At 29.5% G+C, this 16091-nt stretch overlaps 1 protein-coding gene and 1 long non-coding RNA gene across 2 annotated transcripts in view; one reads left to right on the forward strand and one right to left on the reverse strand.

Moving 5' to 3' along the window:
* The window catches only part of LOC111626337 (arginase-1-like), a 79838-nt gene extending 78053 nt beyond the window's left edge, over positions 1-1785 (forward strand). The window contains exon 11 of the mRNA XM_023369667.1: positions 1542-1785. Coding sequence (XP_023225435.1) covers positions 1542-1588 — 47 coding nt within the window. The 3' untranslated portion in view covers positions 1589-1785. The remainder of the gene's footprint in view (positions 1-1541) is intronic.
* On the reverse strand, positions 878-11046 carry LOC111626338. Its single transcript, XR_002756876.1, has 3 exons — positions 10958-11046; positions 2061-2272; positions 878-952 (listed from the first exon to the last, which is right to left on the reverse strand). It is a non-coding gene; the product is annotated as an uncharacterized LOC111626338 (long non-coding RNA).
* Positions 11047-16091: the final 5045 nt, after the last annotated feature.

Genomic DNA, 16091 nt, shown 5'->3' on the forward strand with positions numbered 1-16091 from the left:
TTACAGTTTAAGAATACAAATAGAACACACTGTAGAAATTTTTAGAAATATTACAAAAGCTGTGTAAATAAGTGTGTTTTTAATATTAGAAAAATGGAATGCTTATACAAAACATTTGGCCATCAATTTGATTGCTGTAAACCAAATTCTGGCATAGCTGCTTTGTTATGTCTTGACTACAGCCGAGAAAAACCCACAATATTATTTTGTGACAATGTAAATAACATTCATCATCATTACATTTTTAATTAAACAATAATTAAAGTTCAACTTGAATCCCACAAGTGCAATGTAAATTCTGTAACAAAATTTGTCTAGCTGCCTAAAAAAATTCCTTGTGAGCATCACAATTTGAAAGGAATGCATACAAGTGAGCAACTGGATTATCGTCATTAATTAAACTATATTGTGTATTTTAAATTAAAAAACTTATTCTGAAGAATCGAGAGAATCGTAAAAGTTTTCGATAAACTTCTCGTCTAATATTTTCAGATGAGATAAAAAATCACTTTTTTCCTCGTCACTCCAATTGACGATCCATTCGTTGAACAATTTCATTCGGCACTGGAAGATACTGGGTGGCCTGTCGCTGACATTCATGGAATCGACCGAATTGGCCAGGGAATTGGCCGTGGCAGGCGAATATGCTTCAATTAAAACCTTCAGAAAATCATCTTTCTGCATCTCACTGTATTCTTGAAACCATTGCAATAAATATGCAAGTTGATCGGATTTATTGAGTGGCCACTTGTTAGGCATTTTTGATTTCTCTTGACTAGATAAACAATTGGAATACAAGTAAAACTAAACTAAGTTCGGAGTTGCTTCGTTTATTTTTTTGTAAAATGTGTCGACAAAATAGTAATCTTGTTCTTGTAATTTTCGTAAAAAATTATTTCTTTCTCTGTCGGACCACTGGTCGAACCAGACAGAAAATAATTTTAATTGGCACCTGAAAATATTTGGACAATTTTCACGCATGGACAGATAATCTAAACATTCTGTGAGAAAAGACACGTTATTAGGTAGTGCCTTTTCTAAAAGAAGTGCTAAAAATTTATCTTTCTCTTCACTGTCCCAAGAGGAAAACCAATGCAAAACAGTTCGAGCTTCAGTTTCGGTTACATTCAATGTCATAAGGCCCAAAACAGCTATCAATCAACTCTGAAAAAAATATTTTAAAAAATAATTGTTTATTCAAGTCCATTAAACATTAGTACATTTCTTTAAATTTAATATATTAATGTAAATTATTACAATCTGTAAAAATATTTATATTCAAATACAGTGAACTCTGCTTTTACGAATTAACTGAATCTTAGAAATTCATCGAGATAACTTCCATAAATTGGGATTATATTAAGATTATAACTTGAAGCTACATAATGCCAAAAAGAGATTTAGTTATAAATAAGATTATTATTAATTTATAATTACAACTTAACTAGAAAATCTGTAAATGTTGAAAAAAAAATATAATCATTAATTAATATTTTAATTACAATTTATTTATCCTTGAAAGTTATATTTCATTATTACAGTAGGGTTGAAAACTGGTTCTCAAAATCTGGACTTAACCCAGTTTTGATTATTACTTTTGGAACTGGAAACCAATGGGCATATTCAAAGTCTTGGCATCAATCTAGTAGTATGCTGCCAAAAGTGACAAGACTGCTGGTGTTTTCGAGAGAGCACAAATGCTGACTGCCAGGACACTGGGAAAGAAAAACCAAAAAAGTGGCAAATGATGTGGTGTTCCGTGTTATGTTAAATCTATCTTTGAACTTATTCAATGAGAAGAGTTTAATGAAATATGAAAATTTTGAAAACAGAAAGATGACAATATTTTAAATTTCCATAGGAGTTATAAATAATGAAATCAATCCTAATATTACACTTTAAAAACTAAATAAAATCTAGCAATGAGTTGCATAACTTCTCTGGCTGTTAAGTTTTTATTTAAAAAATAACTTTTATATTATTAAGCAAAAAATAAAATTGTGGGGGGTACCATCTGTTATCAGATTTTGTTATAAAAATTTTTTANTTTTAATTGGCACCTGAAAATATTTGGACAATTTTCACGCATGGACAGATAATCTAAACATTCTGTGAGAAAAGACACGTTATTAGGTAGTGCCTTTTCTAAAAGAAGTGCTAAAAATTTATCTTTCTCTTCACTGTCCCAAGAGGAAAACCAATGCAAAACAGTTCGAGCTTCAGTTTCGGTTACATTCAATGTCATAAGGCCCAAAACAGCTATCAATCAACTCTGAAAAAAATATTTTAAAAAATAATTGTTTATTCAAGTCCATTAAACATTAGTACATTTCTTTAAATTTAATATATTAATGTAAATTATTACAATCTGTAAAAATATTTATATTCAAATACAGTGAACTCTGCTTTTACGAATTAACTGAATCTTAGAAATTCATCGAGATAACTTCCATAAATTGGGATTATATTAAGATTATAACTTGAAGCTACATAATGCCAAAAAGAGATTTAGTTATAAATAAGATTATTATTAATTTATAATTACAACTTAACTAGAAAATCTGTAAATGTTGAAAAAAAAATATAATCATTAATTAATATTTTAATTACAATTTATTTATCCTTGAAAGTTATATTTCATTATTACAGTAGGGTTGAAAACTGGTTCTCAAAATCTGGACTTAACCCAGTTTTGATTATTACTTTTGGAACTGGAAACCAATGGGCATATTCAAAGTCTTGGCATCAATCTAGTAGTATGCTGCCAAAAGTGACAAGACTGCTGGTGTTTTCGAGAGAGCACAAATGCTGACTGCCAGGACACTGGGAAAGAAAAACCAAAAAAGTGGCAAATGATGTGGTGTTCCGTGTTATGTTAAATCTATCTTTGAACTTATTCAATGAGAAGAGTTTAATGAAAAATGAAAATTTTGAAAACAGAAAGATGACAATATTTTAAATTTCCATAGGAGTTATAAATAATGAAATCAATCCTAATATTACACTTTAAAAACTAAATAAAATCTAGCAATGAGTTGCATAACTTCTCTGGCTGTTAAGTTTTTATTTAAAAAATAACTTTTATATTATTAAGCAAAAAATAAAATTGTGGGGGGTACCATCTGTTATCAGATTTTGTTATAAAAATTTTATAGTTTTTATTCTTGTAAAATGACAAAAGTCTTAATTTTAAAGGAAAGAGAAGCATCTGTTTGATGTAAGATGTTGGATTCGAACAGCGCAGCACAAATTCTCCCGATCACAGAATTAGATATTTTTATAGATAACTCTTTTTGTATATTTTCTATATTCATCATCAAGAATTTTTAAAATTTTAATCATTTTATAATTGTAATAGCTTATATGTTTCCAAAATCCACTCAAATATATCACTATATATACTGGACACTCCACAAAACTTATATTTTTTTATTTAATTTTGTATAGAACAAAGGAGTTGGATTATATTTTTAATATCTACAGTAATATAAAATACGTTGTGCTGATTAAGTGTTTCCTTCCATCATATCATTATTCCAAACAGACAGAAAAACATGACAAATGCACATGTTTGGGATCTATACGATTAAGCTAACGGAGAAAGAAAAGAATTTTTATTATATAGGATCGACATATAGAAAACTATGGTTGCATCAGTAGTATAGGTTCGATAGACTTTGGGGTATACAGTCGACCCCCCTATAAGACAGTAGATACGTTCTATTCTTTAGGAATACGATTTCTTACGAGTCCTTCCAATCACAGCCCAGAACTTGTCAAGTTTACGGACTACGGCTGTTCAAAAGGTTTTCTTCCATAAAATTAATCGATTCTAGACTAATCCGACTTAACATTTCCAAAATACGTATATATTTTATTTTTTTTTTTGGAAATAATCCATATAAACTACGCTATAAACAAAAAATTGTAGGATTACTTACCGAGTGTGCACCNCTGTTAGATATACATAAAATTATTTAATGTTAAATGTAAATATACTAATACAGTAGACCCCCTATAACGCGGGTTCATATAATGCGGATTCGTATATCACGGCGAGAAAATTGTGAGCATATTTGTATGCTAAAAGAGACTCATAAAATGCGGTAAAACATCATCGCCAACTCGTGTCGCAACAGGATTGGTCGAATCTGGACCAATAGTGGACAAGCAGCCGAACTATTTACACACTACGGAGAGTTTAGGCAGGTAAGTTAAGTTTTTTATCATCTGTACAGTATGTAGGCCTAAATTAGGTACTGTAAGTCAAATACAGGTAATACCCCGAACTTACGCCATAGGTGGGACAGAGCGATAACCGCGTAAGTCGGGGTATAATTTCTCAATGTGTGTAAAATCCAAGTCGGATGTGTGTAAGCTAATAAATGCTCTCATTAATCTTATCTCATCTTTTGATTCGTTCATTGTTACAAGAAATCACCAAATAGAGTCTCTCGAATCTCCGTAGATATAACAAACACAGAAATAAATAACACAAAATAAATTGTAGCTGTGTGTTGATTCCGCGCAACACGTCCAAACATGTAAGTTGAACAATAGTGTGGAGGGAATGAGTAATCAAGAGTTGTGTGGTGCTCAAACAAAAGACAAATCGATGAGATTTGAAAATCGCATAAGTCGGGGTATCACTGTACAGTACTCTAATTTTATACATTTCTTGAGAAAAGAACATTTCTTATTCAATGGTCATAAAAATTATTTCTATTAATGATGACTCCAAAGTTCAACAAATTTTTTGCAAAAAAATAACTTATCAGAAAACGTGGCCGCCGTTTGGTGCACTGCTCCGCGACAAAAACAAGCTTAAGCAATGGCATCATCAAACGGTGCACACTCAGTAAGTAATCCTACAATTTTTTGTTTACAGCATAGTTTATACAGATTATTCCCAAAACATTATATGTGTTTTGGAAATGTTGAGTGAAATTAGTTTAAAATTGATTAATTTTATGAAAGAAAACCTTTCAAACAGCCGTAGTCCGTAAACTGCACATGTGCCAGGCTGTGATTGGCTCATGTATTTAAGGATTCCTACAACATGAAATTCTTATGAAGCGGAACGTATCTACCGCGTTATAGGGGGGTCGACTGTATATTAAAAATTATATTAATGTTTTAACCTAATCTTAATTTATTCAGAGTATAGTCATCAAGAGAAGTGATTTAAATACATAATTGTCAACATAAAACAGACTTATTATGAGTATCATGGCTTCATCTTTCCTGGTAGAGACCAGAAGTTGCCCAAGATTTTGAATACGCCCAATTGTCAAAGCCAGTACCACCAAGATAAGAAAAATTAAAATTGTGCTTAACTTTAAGTTATTCACCCCCAAATATATATATATATATTTTTTTTTCATTGAATTTAGAGAAAAATAACTATTTTCTCTAAATTAAATAGACAACATCACTCTTCATTAATAGAGAAATAATTTTATTTAGAAGTTAAAATATGAAAAAAGGATAAATTTAAATTCACAATTAACTTGGAACTTTTATTTTATAAGACTGAATATTAAATTTTGTTTTTCTAAATTTTTTGAATAGAATTTTATCTATTTTAATATTTTTTATTTCAAAGGAAATAAATAGTAATCAATTTATATATTTATTGATTACTATTTATTTCCTTTGAAATAAAAAATATTAAAATAGATAAAATTCTATTCAAAAAATTTAGAAAAACAAAATTTAATATTCAGTCTTATAAAATAAAAGTTCCAAGTTAATTGTGAATTTAAATTCATCCTTTTTTCATATTTTAACTTCTAAATAAAATTATTTCTCTATTAATGAAGAGTGATGTTGTCTATTTAATTTAGAGAAAATAGTTATTTTTCTCTAAATTCAATGAAAAAAAATATATATATATATATATTTGGGGGTGAATAACTTAAAGTTAAGCACAATTTTAATTTTTCTTATCTTGGTGGTACTGGCTTTGACAATTGGGCGTATTCAAAATCTTGGGCAACTTCTGGTCTCTACCAGGAAAGATGAAGCCATGATACTCATAATAAGTCTGTTTTATGTTGACAATTATGTATTTAAATCACTTCTCTTGATGACTATACTCTGAATAAATTAAGATTAGGTTAAAACATTAATATAATTTTTAATATACAGTCGACCCCCCTATAACGCGGTAGATACGTTCCGCTTCATAAGAATTTCATGTTGTAGGAATCCTTAAATACATGAGCCAATCACAGCCTGGCACATGTGCAGTTTACGGACTACGGCTGTTTGAAAGNAAAATCATCACAGGAAAGTAAATTGAACAAAACAAAATATTTTTCTATTATTAAAAGTACTTAATATATTTAGCAATTATTTTATTCATCCACCTGTGAATAAAGTTCAATGGAATATTAAAACAAGGGACAATGGTTTTTAATATGTTAAATATCAGTTTGGAATTTCTAAGTAAAAAAATTCATTAATAAAATTTCTAGAGTAAATTTTTAAGTAGGGTTTAAACATGTTCTATTAATTAATTTTAATAAACTTAAAATGTAATAATTTAATATTTTCCAAAATATTAAATTATTTTATTTATTTTGTTATTTATTTATCTTATTTTATATATTAACAAAATATTTTGGAAAATATTAAATTTAATATTTTCCAAAATATTATGTTCAACATAGCACAATTTTAATTTGTGTAATCATCATTCATACTTAAAGTTGTTGAAACAAGAAATTAAAGATCATAAGTAAATTTGAATCATCAGATATCACTTTTAATTTATATTAAGAGAAAAAAAAAGTGTATATTAAACAATGAAGACACTCTCAAACACCAAGACTGGTTAAAATCCCAACAGACTACTTGCAGGAACATTTTTGTCTGTTTAAAACAGTTTATACACATAGCCTGTTGAGATTTTAACTGGTCTTGGTGTTTGTGAATGTTTTTATTACATTTAACCAGTTAGTGTGGTAATGGATCTTATTAAACAATGATTTGGTAAGTGTAGCAATCTTAAATATTTTTCCAAAACTGAAATATTAAATCACCAAATTAAAACAACAAAATGCTACTGGATCACATTCTGCACTCCTCTAATTACAGGAAAATTATTCCTGGTTTCACTCTCTTATATAACATATCAAATTCTATGACTAATATCCTGTATATTGAGATATTTAAAGTTTTATAAAAAAATTTTTTATTTAGATAGAGTTAGATAACCTAATAAATAGGATTTAACAATTTGGAGGCCTTATCACACCAAGGCTGACCAAATAATAGACCAGATCTTTTACAAAAAAATTTTGTCTAATAATCACCTTCAAATTTAGGAAAGAATGCATTTCAGATACAAGGACTCCTCATCAGCTTACAAACATAGTACCAACTTAGCACATATAAATATAACACTAATAGTTAACCAAACCAATACAAAGGACTTTTTGATATATACAGTGCACTGTATTTACAATATTTAATAAAACCCATATACTAAAGAACTAAAAAATATCAAGCATAAAATAAGACATTTACTGGTCCCAAATAACGTGATATATCACATTATTATATTAAAAAAATTTTATGTGTAATCTGATGAGGAGTCCTTGTACCTTAAATGCATCCTTTCCTAAATTTGAAGATGATTATTAAAAACTAAATATTTTTTGTAAAAGATCTGGTCTATGTTTTGATCGGCTTTAGTATGATAAGCCCTCCAAATTGTTCAAATCCTATTTATTAGGCTATCTAACTATCTAAATTAAAGTCGTGGGCTAAAAGCATCATTTATTATTAAAAAAAGTTGTAATTTAAAATATTAACAGAATATATTTAGTATTGATATACGTATTTTATACATATTAATATATATGTATACACACATCAATAATAATTGCATACTAGTCACCATACTTCTGATATACCACCCTTTAAACCAAACAAGTTTGACAACTATATACATGTTGGTGAACTTGTTTAGAATCCAGAAACAAAATGTTAACTACATATATACTATTGTCTTTTATAAATATACTTTTAATTGTTCAACCCAAATTCTTTAATTTTTTTCACTTAAAATTATTTACAAAATATTAAAACAATTATTTGAAGGACAAAACACTTATATAAATACAAAGTATTTGGAATTTTTAGTTTGAAAATTGATTACTAATGTCTGAAATATAGAAATCAATTTTAAAGAAAGTTATACTAATGAAGTTCCTTTATGAAATCAAAAATCAACTAATTTATGATTAAATTCAGCAATTCATCATTTAATAATTGTCAGAGGCCAATTAAAGGAGGAAGTTATTTTAAAATTGAACAACACACTGATAAACAGAATCACTTTATTCTTCAGCTAAAAAAAAAATTATGAAAGTAAAATTTTTTGAATAAATTATCTACGTATAACTTCTGTTTTAAAGTATACAAGGAAAGTGGAGTTGATTAAGTATTAATAAAAGAAAAAAATTTTTAATTAACAAACTATATTAATATAAAAACTTCAATACCTATGAAAACATATATTAAATACAATCATCATATTCTTGAAAGCACAAGAAAACTCCATAATTGTAAAAATGATTTGGTAACAAATTCAAGGTAAAACTTAGTGTTTTATTACAAAAAATTAAAGCAATTATTTTGAAACTGACTATTGTAGTAATTATTATTGTGTTTTTCTTCTACATCATCAAATTCATTAGTACATAAGAATTTTAATACGTATTTCCAGCACCGAACAAAGTAATCAATATCAAACGATTTTCTTGTTTAACACGTTCACGACGTTACGATGCACTTGTGACTCGTATGGACATGTCTAGTTAGGGCAACAGACATAACTGCTTGTTTTTCCGTGGGACGGCACATATGTTTTGATAACATAATTCTACAAACATCATACTTGATATATCAATATTATTTTATTAGGTGCAATAAATTATATTAATTTAATAATATGAGGCATGGGTGACTCGTGCCACTCTGTATTAAAATAGACTACGAGTCACAGGTGACTCGTAACTCCCAGCAGCTGCCTAAACGTTTATCTACTGATGCTGTGAACATGTTAAACAAACTTTCATGAAGTAATTTAATGATCAAGTTGCAATAATACAAAAGTATACTTACAATTTTAGAACTCAAATTCTATACTACCATTTAATTTGCTCTTTACTCCAGAAACATTTAGAAAATTACAATGAAATATTTTAATTATAATTATTTGTGCTACTAAAATGATATTGAAATGCCATGATATTGAAAAAAAAAAAAAAAGCTTTAAATGCATTTCTTAAAAAGATCAAACTTTTCTCAAACAGAATTAAAAAATATGTTCTTTGTAATTTGCTCTTTACTCCAGAAACATTTAGAAAATTACAATGAAATATTTTAATTATAATTATTTGTGCTACTAAAATGATATTGAAATGCCATGATATTGAAAAAAAAAAAAAAAAGCTTTAAATGCATTTCTTAAAAAGATCAAACTTTTCTCAAACAGAATTAAAAAATATGTTCTTTGAAGTTTTACCTTTCTAACAGGATCAATTAAAGTAAATCTTGGACCACTACCACTTCAACTGATCACTTTGGAGATTCCCTATCGTCTTATAAGAAGCTAATGGATACCCATGCAGTCAGGTGGGCAACCAATTAACCAATTCCGTTCTTAAAATTTTTCAATCCTCTATAAAAGACCAGAATCTCTTTGGTACAGAAAATGGTCTTAGGAAAGTTTTATTGTAATTTTTAATGTATGTATTCAACATCCACATAATAAACTTCTAACAAAAATCAGAAAATTGTAAACTTGCCTTGTAAACATTAAAAATAATCTTGCAAAAATGATTTTAATTTTGTAATAAAATATTTTACATTTAGCCCATGAAATATTTCAAAAGTTACAAAAGCACATTTGATTTTTTTGAAACATTACCTAAGGGAATTTCAACTTTAGTAAATTTCTAGCGAAATATTTATTAAAATACTTTAGTACTAAATGTACAATTTCATATTAAATTTTATCATAAAACCTTATTTACAATCGATAAGCTTTCAAATACTCATTATCAGCATTTGCTATTTACGAAATAACTCAGACATTTTTAAATATAGATATTTAGGAAACAGACTTTTGAAATTTTCGAACAGTCTTTCGAGGAAGTCGAAAATGTTCACATCGCAAGTTCTCGAATACGTAGATTAACAGGTACAAAACACAGTCGGGACTCTTTTGGAGATGCCAACTGCACGTCCGCAGAAGCAAAAATGGTCAAAGTAATTGACAGTCCATGCCACCTTTTGCAGAACAGTATCCTAAAATGGGCCCGAGATTATGAAGCCCCTCAAAAGCGGGATAAAAGTATTTTTCACAAATTTACGAATAAATTCTCAAACTAGTCGAAGTTTTTATTTTCTGAAAATGCAGAGAACATACATGAGAGCAATTCTTCTTTTCTGTTTACTCTATTATTAACTAATTTAGAATATCTCATAGAAAAGCTAAGTCACGTTATGAAAAACGTTATCGAGAAAAACAATCTGGCTTTTACGAATTTAAAATATTTAATAAGTGAAACGATGTTTGACCATAAGCAGTGTTAATGAACCAGTTAAAAGGAATGTGGGTCAGGGAAACAATACATTAATGACGATATTCTATTAGATGATTATCATTCACTTCCTTATTACGAAAGCTTAGAATGAAAGTAACTTTTCCGTCAAGCAGCAATTACTTCCTTTAAATAACAATATAATAATATATTCAAAATATTTAAGTATTTATAAATATAACAGTCAAAATTATATTGTTAAATTTTATATTATAATCGACCACCTGCTAAAGTAAAAGAATTAAAGTTAGCTCGACTTTACTCGATATTTCCATTTTATCTTTGAAAATTTTACATTTTTTTTTAGTCTAAGAAATATAAAAAGTTAATTTCGTTACCAATAATATAAATCTAGTCTGCTCTCGACCGCCTCCTGCCTCGCTGCGAGATTTCCTTACACTTTCTACTGCGCAGTCGTCTTTTGGCCCTCTAACTACAGCGTTAATTTAAAATTGGAATATGTTATATCAATAAAAATTTAATTACTATTTCTTTTATTAATACATTTGTTATTTTTTACCTTTAAACGTAGAGAAATAATAATCGAGTAGCTTTTTTTATTTTCTTTCGTTATCCGTTTTGTGGGAAATATGAAGGCTTTCTCCCTCTTACCTATTGTGGTCTTGGCTACAAGACTCACAATGGCGGCTTATAGACTTAGTTTTAGCTTATAGACTCAGAATGGAGGCGGGGCAATGGTGAGAACGGGTCCGATAAATCCGGGAGAGAGAGCGCGCGCGAAAAATTCCTGAGAGTTCGTGACTCGAACTCGAACCCGATCTCTAGAACGTCCGGTTAACACATTTAGACACATGAAGAAAACTCGCGCGACAGGCCCGTTGGAAAGGCTGAAATCCGCAACCAACTACCAATGGTTATCATACAATATACAGTACTAAATATACATTGATTTTAGCTACTTGGCCAAGGGTGGATCCTGTAATGTTAAGATAGAAGACGAAAATAAAATTATTTTAAAAATATGATTTCATGACAATATTTTCATAGAAAGATACTGGAAGCGGAAATGACGACGTATTAGCATTTTGTAGTGTTCCGAAGCCAATAAAATTTGATTTTTTTATCTTTTGAATTTTCATATAAAAGTTGTATCTATAAGAGCTGTAATGAAATAAGAAGTACGTTTTTTCGGCGTGGGAATATATGGTAAATATGCAAAATAAAATAGTAAACGGGGCAATCTATTAATTATGTGTACAGTTTTGAGCTATTTTTGATTTCCCTGTTGTGTACAATAGTGTATTTTTAGAAAACCCTGCCATCTTTACTTACGTGTACATTGCCCCACCCGACACAGACGGCCTTATGCCAAAGTGATTAAAATGCTCTTAGGACTCGAAATCTAATCCGAATAAGTCAAAAAAACCGGGGGAATTTTTCTGGAGTGGTTTGTCTGGATATATCCGGCCCAGTCCTTCATTATCGGACCGTTCCATTAAGGGTCTGGTTAACTTTGTAATAGTCTGGCTAATATAGGTCTTATTAGTGCCCACAGAGTAAAGTGGAAAAAGTCTGAGATTCGTCTTTTTCAATTAGACAGAATGCTTTTATTTGAGTTACGTTTAAAGTAAGCAAGAATCAACCAAGTAAAGAAGCCGAAGAAGAAAAGCCAGAAGGAGTAAAGTTTCAAAATTATATTATATATAATGTCAAGTAATATGTACTTAAATTATTTTCGGGCAAAGTTTTTCCATATTCGAAAGAATGCATCTAAAAACTGCATAATGCCTGTGACTTGTTCAGTTTCATTTAGCAAAAATACAGTATCTCTTCTGCTACAGGGCAATGCCCATGGTGATATTCTCTAGCTTTCTGACAACCCGTCCTACTATAACTCCCAAAAGAATTTACCTACATTGCTAATGACTGATGCAAGAAGCATCATTCTGTCTACTTTTGTTTAAGGCAATAAATTTTTGAAATATTTTGTATCGTTTATACTTTTTTGTCCTATAACGACTCGAGATGCACTACAGCAGCAAGTTTAACGATATCGTAAAAAGTCTTAATTCGCTTGTCAGTAGTAAGACAAAAATATGCGATAGGCTTTGGATAATCACCATGGATTTTGGTCTGATGTTTGAGTAATGTTCTTCTGTATATCATTTCGAACGTTTGCATTCGAAATATCATAAACGAAATAAAATTTATTCTAAACTCGACAGAAATTAACAAACTGAATGTAATGTTTCTAATAGTCGATAAAATCAAATCAACTACTCTTAACCACTAGAAAATGGCTCAGAAAAGAGCAATTTCGTTGCTAGATTATAAAAATCTAACAGTCCCGTTATATATATTGGGTCTACTAATTAAAATATCCGATTTTATCGACGACCGACTTTTTTCGGCCCGTACTATGCAGTGGAGTGCCGTGACATTTGATGATAGGGAATTTGTGTTTCTATCTGTGTTTCTATTAGGGAATCTGTGTACGACTTCCAGAGGCAATCAGTTAATTCTTTAATTTATCTGACGTAATTAATAAATAACAGAGGTAATTATATTGAACTTGTTTATTAGATTCAATAGATTCCCTATGCCCTCTAAATGCCGATTCTTGCTTTGATAAAAACATATAACATCTATTAATTTAAACATATCTATTAGCCGTAACTATTTCGTTATATTTTCAATATTTATTTTATATTATTTACTAATGCTAAATTCTATTCTGCTTTGATTTCCAAATTGCTTCAAATACGAAAGAATCGATGATTTTTCGTGTCTTTTGTCAGCTAAATTGTCAAAGCCATTCTTATTCCACACACTAATTTCATTTGAAAATAGTAGGCAAGCCAACAAAATAATTTTTGCATTTTTATGCATTTACAGAGCCATTTTATCGTGAAAATGTCGAACAAATTTTTTTATTGAAACGTTTATATTTAACTTAGGCATTGGCCTTTCTCTTTTAATAATGTTTTCTTTTTCATTATATGATCTTGAGCCAAAACTTTTTAAAAATAAATTTTCAATATCGCAATTACATTCGGAATCGCTAGCCACGATATAAGGGTTAAAATTAAAAATAAAATTATAAAAATTTACTTGATGAAATAAAATGTGTGGTGGATTTACATACCTGGTACAAATATTCTTCAATTGTATGAATATACTTTTAAAGAAAATTATATAATTAAATATAGCTTTGTAAAAAAACGTGCATAAAAATAACGTAAAATCTTCTTTACTTTTTAAATCTTAACCACTTAAAGTCAAATAGCTCCCTACGAGTGGAATCAGAGACGGTCCTGCTAGGTGTGCAGTGCGTGCATACACGCGGGCTGCTAAATCCCGAGGGTGCCGATACCGGTTAATGTCAAATGCCTCTTTTGTCGCATCACTAGTATATCTCAAAGGACGCGATAGGATTGTTGTAAATTTTAAATGTTTCTCACCATAGCTGTAAAAGTCTAAATATGTTAAACTTAATAGATTGTCCATCATTTGTTTTCTAATTTGTTTTAGGACTAGGTATCCACGGAAATATCCAAAATTTATAACTTTTCGGTCACTCTCGTTGAACTGGAAAAATTTCTGTCTTTATTACATCTAATATTTTGAAGAAATCAGTCTCACTGTACTCGGCTAGAGATTGATTAAGCTTTTGTTTAAGTAAAATTTCAGCTCTTTCGTCAGGGTTTTGTTTATGTCCCCAATTCCCTAATTGCTTAATTATTTAACTACTTCTTAAGTAGAAATAAGTCGAAACCGGTTACTTTGTACTCGAATATTTGTAGTCTTGAGAAAAAAGTGGAAAGACAAATTTTTATGACAACGGATACATAAATCGTNTCAGGGTTTTGTTTATGTCCCCAATTCCCTAATTGCTTAATTATTTAACTACTTCTTAAGTAGAAATAAGTCGAAACCGGTTACTTTGTACTCGAATATTTGTAGTCTTGAGAAAAAAGTGGAAAGACAAATTTTTATGACAACGGATACATAAATCGTAAATTTAAGGAAAATAAATTCTAGAGCTGTACCTCATGCATCTCTCTCATTCATTAAATTTAGTTGTAGATGATGCTGTCAAAGTAACAGTTAATTTTTAAATTATACAAAATTTGTACACGTTTTTTTCTACATCCCCTTAAAGATGGGACGCACGAAATCGTAATATCACTGGTTTAACATCGAAATCCGTGAGTAATATAAAATCTGAGAGCGGAATAAAAATATCAAATATTTTAATGGATTTTTTAAACTCCTGTCAACTATACAGAACTATCATAAAAACATACCAGTAAATTCTTATCGGTTGGGTTAAGTTATAAATCTACTCGTGATTCACGTAATCGGGCGAGAGCAGCCAAATATCTAGCGGGCAGGCGGCTAACAGCCCAGAACCGGTCCTGGATAGAATTGGATGCGGTATACGTGTAGCATCCACCCAAGGACAATATACTACAAGGATAGCCAGATCCCTATTCTACAATGTTAGCCAGGAATGGCAAGTTAGTGACGTCACACGTGTCCTGACCTCTCTGTTTACATAGAGCAAAGTGTGCACGTGTTTAGTTTTCGCTTTTAATATTCATCCAATTTTGTGATTAACGAAGTGATTTATTTTAATATTTCTGTAATTGTTTTATTTGACTAAGTTTTTTATAAGGTAAGATGATTTAAATATAAGTCATTAAATATTTAAAGCTATATTTTTATGTTAGGTGAAAAACAAAATACTGAGTACTAGGTGTGCTGTGTATGGTTGCAATAATAACCTTCTTTTCTCAAATTGGAAGCAACCTGTTTACATCGGGTTTGATCAAAAATGACAAGAGAAATACTTTTAAAATTAATAGCAGAACTTTATTTACTATCGTATAATGTAGTAGCTTGTGTCTGTAGTTGCACATTATTGTGTCTGTAGACATTATTGTGTCTGTAGTACAGTGACTGTAGTTGCAGTAACATAAGTTTATGGAAAGAATTGAATGTGAATATCAATGAAACGTTTATTATGAATCAATTGTTATTATCAATGAAACGTATATTAAAGATATAAATATGTAGTTCGACATTTTTAATAGCTATGCACCAAAAGGTTCTGTTCCAAGCAAAAATAGATATGGTGTAGACTTGGAATTACAAGAAGAACATTTAAATAAAATGATAAAAATAATCTCAACAATGAGAGCAAGTGGAAAAAATGCCCTCCAAATTTTCCAGAAAGGAATGATAATCTCAATGAAATCGCTAATTGATCTTTTTCAAGATATGAAATCGACTTTTGATATAAAATACATCTGCACTTAAATCAAGATTGTCTGGAAAACTTTTTTTTTCAAATTAGAAGCCGGGGTCCTAATGAACATCCAAGCCCATTAAATGCTATATATAGGATTAGATTGATTATTTTAGGTAAGAATCCTGGTATTTTAGAGTCAAAAGTAAATACTACAGATCGAAGACAAGAGGAATATATTATACCCAAAGTTTTAGAGA

The sequence above is a fragment of the Centruroides sculpturatus genome, unplaced genomic scaffold, assembly GCF_000671375.1.
Source record: "Centruroides sculpturatus isolate CEXI.00-Female unplaced genomic scaffold, Cexi_2.0 scaffold26, whole genome shotgun sequence".
Lineage (NCBI taxonomy): Eukaryota > Metazoa > Arthropoda > Arachnida > Scorpiones > Buthidae > Centruroides > Centruroides sculpturatus.